General features: G+C 41.0%; 1 protein-coding gene across 3 annotated transcripts in view; it reads left to right on the plus strand.

The window, feature by feature from the left end:
• The window catches only part of SCGN (secretagogin, EF-hand calcium binding protein), a 53,596-nt gene extending 52,864 nt beyond the window's left edge, over window positions 1-732 (plus strand). For 2 of the 3 annotated variants that reach the window (XM_040250054.1, XM_040250055.1), the window contains exon 11: window positions 160-732. In XM_040250054.1, the coding sequence (XP_040105988.1) occupies window positions 160-288 (129 nt within the window). In that variant the 3' untranslated portion in view covers window positions 289-732. The remainder of the gene's footprint in view (window positions 1-159) is intronic. The other variant, XM_040250056.1, reaches the window with a different exon arrangement.
• Window positions 733-7,587: the final 6,855 nt, after the last annotated feature.

A 7,587-nucleotide genomic window follows, 5' to 3' on the forward strand; every position in this document is an offset into this window, starting at 1 on the left:
GAAGAGAGGGAATCCTTCCTGGAGGCCTGTCTTCAGGGAGGCGCTCCCAGAAGCCTGGGTGGCCCCTAAGTTTAGTAGACAGGGAGTGGGGGCAGGGCAGCATGAAGGGTGGGACCACCACTGACTTGCTACTGACATGTTATTTTTTGTTGTCCTCAGCCCAGCATCAGAGGGGTGGACCTTGATAAGTTTCGCGAGATTCTTTTGCGCCACTGTGATGTGAACAAGGATGGAAAAATTCAGAAGTCTGAACTGGCTTTGTGTCTTGGGCTGAAAATCAACCCCTAATCCTCAGACCACTTCATCTTTTGCTCTTAGTATGTTTCTGAGCTCCTGCTGGTAAAATTCTGTTCTTTGCTATCGGGGACAGTAGGCAAACTTTCTAACAAATGGTGTGGCGTTCTTAGGCAAGGAGAGGGACTGGAGGGTCTTTTGTTTGAATGGCATGGTGTTTCCCTGCCTTTACTGGAAGCCCCCCACGCAGAGTTTGTGTTCTTTTCCCCTTGACCCTGGCCTTTCCTGTCCCCCTAAGGACTCAGCTGACCTCCAGGGTCTGCCTGGCTTGTCCTCCGCCTGTCTGAGGAGGTGGGGGCAGCTGAGTCCATCTGTCTGTCCTCTTCCTGTGGGCTTTCTACTCAACAGTATGAGGCACCTATGGCAGTCTCGTGACTTCTACAAATAGATTCTGAAGTGGAAATAAACCTGCAGCTGGAAACAAAGGTGCAGAAATAACTTATTGTGTTGTGACCATTGGAGGGTTCTACCTGATGGCTGGAAGGAGGAACCAGTTCTCTAACTTGGGGTGGGGGAGGGGAGAAGATCCTGATGGGAGCCACACCACCAATCCTTCCATTGTTCTCAGGGGCCCAAATAAGTTTCAGTCAACAGTAGGATTTGCCAATAATCACCCCCATCTCACTGCATGGGGAAGACCTGAACACTCGTCCTGGGCTGGGTTTCACTCTTAAATGCTTTGTGAACTCACATGGCCAGGCAGGTAGGAACACAAGAAATTTGGAGAAAATCTTTTCCAGGTAACCCAAGCATCTGTTACCCCCTCCAACCATCCTCTTTCCAACAGATTCCTCTGGCAAATCTGGAATGCCTGAGGACTTCTCCTGTGCCTGTGACTATCAGGGATCTCTCTGCAGGCTGCTGGATCCCCCATGGACCAAACTCTCTACCCTTCACTCTTGGAACTCTGACTCAGTCCCCCTGAGAGGGAGCTGTTCTCTCCTGTGGCAGAGGCATAGAGTGATTCCTTGACTGTCCTGACACTTTATTTTCAATAACACCCTTAACTTACAACAGACTCTGCAGGAATTTCAGCTTTAATGAGGTGTTATAGGTAATTCAGAAAAGTTACAGTATAGAATGCTGATCATAACCCAAGAAATTCTACCACTTAAGAGATTCCCCTCACTGGCACACATTGGTCCCAACCTGGTCCCCTTTCTCTCAGGTGTCTCTTCCCTCCAACATACAGATAATTAGTATCAGTAATTATTACTGATCAAGTGCTTTCTATGCGCCAAGAACCTCTAGGTGCATTCTATACCTTAAATAATTCAGTCTTCACCAAACCCTGTGAGGTAGATACAATCATGACACCCACCTCAGAGATGAAGAAACTGAGGCAAATAGAAGCTAAGCAAGGTGTCTGTGCTTATACATCTCTGAGGTGGGGATTCAGGGAGTGAATAATGGCCAATTTTCAAATGATGTGACAGAAGAGGGCTTTATCTCCAAATACAGCTCAAAATACAGCCTGAAAAACAGCTCAAACAACAACAGAAAACCCCAACACCCAATTGAAAAATGGGCAGAGGACCTTGATAGACATTTCTCCAAAGAAGACAGATGGCCAGTAGGCACATGAAAAGATGCTCAATGTCACTAATTATTAGAGACATGCAAAATAGAACTACAATGAGGTACTGCCTCACAACAGTCCAGAATGGCCATAATTAGAACCGACACACAAATGCGGGAGAGGGCGCAGAGAAAAGGGAACCCTCCTACACTGTTGGTGGGAACGTAAGTTGGTACAGCCACTATGGGAAATAGTATAGAGGTTAGAAAACTAAAAATAGAATTGCCATATGATCCAGCTCCCACACTTGGGAATATGTTCGGACAAAACTATAATTCAAAAAGATACATGCACCCTTATGTTCACAGCAGCACTATTCACAACAGCCAAGACATGGAAACAACCTAATGCCCATTGACAAGGAATGGATAAAGTGTAAATGGATAATGTGTATATGTACACACACACATATGTGGTCAGTTTTCATGTACCTTTCAGGAAAACTTGGCCCCTCCCCAGAGGTTTGGTCTCACTGCAGGGTCCACCACATCCCCCAGCAGGACATTTCTCCAAGTCTGGATCACTCAGTGTGGATTAACTCTTCATGGGAGCTTAAAGACAGTCCAAGAAACAGCACAGGGCAAGCCAAGCAGACAGGCTTCTCATTGTCCAAATGCTGAGTAACTGTGTACCCAGATATCCTTCAAAGAACAAACATTTCAAGGGTTGAGATGATCTCAATCCATAAGATGGAAAAAAAAAATTGGACCCTAAACTGACCTATATTCATTTAATTCATGACCTTCCCTTTTATCTGCATGAAGACCAGTTTTGAGGTTCACTGCTGCAACTGTGGCTGTATAAATTCTTAGCTTAGGGTCCTCAGCAACTTTCTAGAGATGACTGAGGTGGAAGTGGATGGGGAAGAGAAGCTTATTCTTTTAAGGGTAATTTGTTAAGATTCACTGAGGGCACTGAGATTCTATCAGAAGCTCCCAGGGTTCCTGCCCAATCATAACCTTAGGTTTGAAAACCTTAGGTTTCTTTCCCAGAATTCAAAGAAAAGGCTGGTAGAGATCAAGAAAAATGGGTTTGCGCCACTTAAGGAGTGAGTTCACTCAAAGACATTCTCAATAAGTTTGCGTCACATGTTCTACAGGACATTGAGCTGGTGTGTTCATTAATGGGGCTTTGCAGGGGCACTAGTGGTAAAGAACCCACCTGCCGATGCCGGAGATATAAGAGATGCTGTTCGATCCCTGGGTTGGGAAGATCCCCTGGAGGAGGGCATGGCAAGCCACTCACGTATTCTTGTTGGAGAATCCCATGGACAGAGGAGCCTGGCAGGCCACAGTTTATAGAGTCTCAAAGAGTCAGACACGACTGAACTGACTTAGCACACATATACCTGTTCATTAATAGATAGTTATCTCAGTCCACTCTGGCTACTACCACAAAAATACTATGGAGCGGGTGGCTTAAACAACAGACATTTATTTTTCACAGTTCCTCTAACAGGGAAAGGAGCAATGAAGCTCTCTGTAGTCTCTTTTATAAGGGAACTAATTACATTTATGAGGACTCTGCCCTGTGAGCTAATCACTTCCCCAAAGCCCAATCTTCAAATATAAAAACATTTGAGTATAGCATTTTTATATACTAACAACAAAATATATGAAAAACAAAAAAAGCAATTCCATTTACAATAGTATCCAAAATAACAAAATACTAAGGAATAAATTTAACCGAGAAAATAAAAGATCTGTAATGCTGAAAACTAACACTCTGACGAAAGACATTGAAAAAGTCACAAATAAAATGGAAAGATATACCATGTTTATCATTTGGAAGAACATTGTTAAAATACCCGTACTACCCAGAGCCATCTATAAATTCAATGCAATCCATACCGAAATTCCAGTAGCATTTTCCATATAACCAGAAAAAAAATCTTAAAATTTATACAGAATCATAAAAGATCTCAAATAGCTAAAGTATTCCTAAGAAAGACCAAACCTGAGGATATCACACTTCCTGATTTCAAACTGCTACTACAAAGCTACAGTAATAAGAATGGTATGGTATGGCATACACAACAGATACACAGACCAATGGAATAGAACTGAGTGGCCAGAAATAAACCCTCACATATATGGTCAACTAATATTTGACAAGGGAGCCAAGAATACTCAAGAGAAAGAATAGTCTCTTCAATAAACGGTGTTGGGGAAACTGGATCTCTATCTTACACCACTCACAAAAATTAACTTCATATGGATTAAAGATTTAAATGTAAAAGCTGAAACAATAAAACTCCTTGAAAAAAATAAGAGCAGAAGCTCCTTGACATTTGTCTTGGCAACAATTTTTTTTTTGGTGTGTGTGTGGGGGGGGTGGGATATGACACCAAAGGCACAAGCAAGAGAAGCAAAAATCAGTAAGTGGAACCACTGATTTAAATCAAACTAAAGCTTCTACACGGCAAAACAAACAAATCTTCCATCCACGGGATTTTCCAGCCAAGAGTACTGGAGTGGGTTGCCATTTCCTTCTCCAATTTACTACATAATGTCACCTAAAATAAAAGGTTGAGTGAAAGATTTCAATTTCTATAAAATTTCAGTAAAACTGGTGTGGGTAACTAGCTTTACCTTGTCCTAACATTGCAGTATCTGATCAATTAAGCCAAAATTCCTATAAAATCCAGCAGTTTGAATGAATTTAATAGTTGCACAAATAACAGACTTTCTTACTGAACTCAGATAAGAGTTGCTATTTTAAAACAAACCAACAACTTCAGAGGCCCTAGTACCAGTAGATAGGCTTTTAAAAAGTTCTGCTTTTTGACTGCTTGACTGCCTCTTGATTGTGTGTAAGTTCTGAAGGCTTGTAAGTTTTAGAAATAGTAATAGTCAGCGTATTTCTGCTTTATTCAGATAAACATATATGAGTCTCAGACTTTTAGGATAATTAAGTTTCTAACTATCAAATCAATCAACCTGACAGATAAAAATCTGTCTTTATTCCCTCATGGATCCTCTCCTCTTTCCCTCCAGGTTTAGAAGAACTAATAATTGCAACTGTGAATGCTCCCTCTCCACATAACTAGGGAGTCTCAGTGTCTCTGGGTGGGCTCCATTCCCTGAGGGTGGGCTCTGCTCTCTGCTGCCCTCTCCCTTCTCTGCAGAGGTGCCTACAGCTGGCTATTCCCTCTTCTTTACCTCTTTCTGGTCTCTAGTCTCTTCCTCCCACCTCATATATCTTCCCTTCACTAGCTAAAATCTATTCTTTCTTTAAAAATATGCTCGTGTCAATTTTCCCAAATTGTCCACCAATTTCTATCATTATTTAGCCAATACTTCATACTTTGACTCTAATTCTGCAGTTTTTTTAGACATCAGGTTTTGTCATTTCCAATGAAGTGATAAGCTGCTTTCAAGTTCAGAAAACCTTGTTTCAGATATCTTCCAAATGCTGGTCCTACCCTAACATAGCACACACACATACATCTTAGTACAATGCCAAGTAACGAAATAGAAATTCACAGTTTAAGACAAGACAAGGAAAATTCAGACATAAAATTTTTCTCTGCCCTTCTGGGCCTCCTCCTTTCTTCTCATGTGCATTATGCATCCACAGTATGCGTTAATCAGACTCCCCAGGGGCAGAAACACACGCTCAACCATAAAGATCCTTTTCTCCTTCTGATGCCAGCCATGTAACTCCTTAGAAGGTAACATTCTTTCTCTATCATATAAGGGGTCATGATGACTCACCACTCGCCTTGTAGGTGCAGACCACCTACAGGTGCAGCCAGTGTAATATTTCCCTTAAAGATTGCAATTAGTGCACAACAGACTGGTCAGATAGCCGGGCAATACATTGCACCACACCTAATGTAAGTTCTTAGCATAAATACTTCTGAGCTTATTAAGGCTACTAGCTATGTTACCTGTATTCTGCTTATTTTACAAGACTATTTCTTACATTACTAAATACATGGCTGAGCCTCAGATAAAATGAATGATTTGGCGATGTGAAATGATCAAATATCCAGCTCTGTAAGATCAATGGCTGTAATATTATAACTCTAGATAGGGGAAGAAGCAACAAAAAGGAAAGATTTCCTAGAACAGAACAGGCTAGAAAGACAGGTGGTCCAGAGACTTTTGGCTACTTTAACTCGTGTGCTGTTACTGGACTTGTGTGCTGTGACCTATCAAGGAAATCCTCGCCTAACTTGGGAATGAGCATTCTTAGCCCCATGGGACAAAGTTACCATGAAATGCCTCCCAAATTTTGTCTGAAATTAAGACAGAAAGGCGGGGGGAGACTGTAAAATGATGTTACCCACTATCTAGTTCTGTAAGAATCAAGTCATCAGCCATGTGGTAGTCACTGACATCATACACCTTGAAAGGACTTCAAGGCAAAAATCAGGATGAGATGCTTTGTGCTCTGGGAAGACTGACAGAACTGGCCCTGAGCTAGGTATTTTCAGACTTGTGACCCCAGTTTCTTGCATCTTCCCATACTTAGAAAAGCAATGATACTGTTCATTAACTAAGGTATCTGTTCCTCAAAAATAGTAAAATCTTCAAAGATGAGTTCTTGATTGCACGTACCCTTTGACAAAATCATATATGTACTGGCCTCCCCCTTCATCTCTTCAGAATAGTTCTCAGAGCTCTGAGAGACACTGTCTCCTGGGTTATACTCCTCAGTTTGGCTTGAATAAAATTTTCCATTTCTTTCTTAGATTGACTACTGATTGTTTGTTTTGGTTGACACCAGGACTGATCAGAAACTTAAAGTATCACTGTGTAATGTGAAGAGCCTGAATTATAAGACTACATGTAGCCGGGCATTTAGTTCTAATTCTGTCTGTTGCCAGGAAAAGATCCCCTAGTCTGTCTGCACATCAATTTCCTTGTCTTGTAAAACAGTCACGCCGACTTTCTATGAAAATGATGCTGTTTGTTCAGGCTTTGAGCACATCCCTTCCCAGGCCACCATTCCAAATGCATAGCCGTGTCCCAGCAAGCAATAATAATAATAATAAAAAGACTTCTAAAAATAATGTCCACAAGTACAGCAATCTTCCTGTAAGATAACACAGAGCTTGAGGTCTTGCCAAGCTCCTGATTCTAAGGCAAGAGGGTTAACATCAGGCATTAAAAGGGACTGAAGGCAAGAGTTGGTCTCACTGCTTGATACCAACAGCTGGTATTAAATACACAATACAATATTATTAACTATAGTCACCCTATTGTATACTGCATCTCCAGGGCTTTTTATATAACTGGAAGTTTGTACCTGATGACCAGCTTTGGCCTAAAGTATAATCACTGAGACAATATCTATGCAAGAAATAATTTTTGACTGGTCACAGTTGGAAGTAATTAGTGAATAGAAATAGAGTAGATAATTCACACAGAAAGTCACATAGAGACTTACTGAGATAACAAATATGTAAAAGAAAGATAGTAGCTATATTGAGTCCACAACACCTCTAACAGCAATTCCAAACAAAAAGAATAGAAGGAATGATGGATAAATAAAACCTGAAGAGATAATGGGTGAGAGTTTTCAGATATGAAAACGGACTTGAGTCCTCAGGATAGGAATACACAATCAACGCTAAATCTAGTAAATAAAAATAAACTCACATCAGACACCTTCTAGCAAAACTGTCAAAAATAAAGATTAAAATGGAAAACTTCAAAAGCTAGCTGAGAAAATGAGAAGAATATTTACTAAGTTATCATTGCAAG

Source organism: Oryx dammah, unplaced genomic scaffold, assembly GCF_014754425.2.
Source record: "Oryx dammah isolate SB20612 unplaced genomic scaffold, SCBI_Odam_1.1 HiC_scaffold_11, whole genome shotgun sequence".
NCBI classification, from domain to species: domain Eukaryota; kingdom Metazoa; phylum Chordata; class Mammalia; order Artiodactyla; family Bovidae; genus Oryx; species Oryx dammah.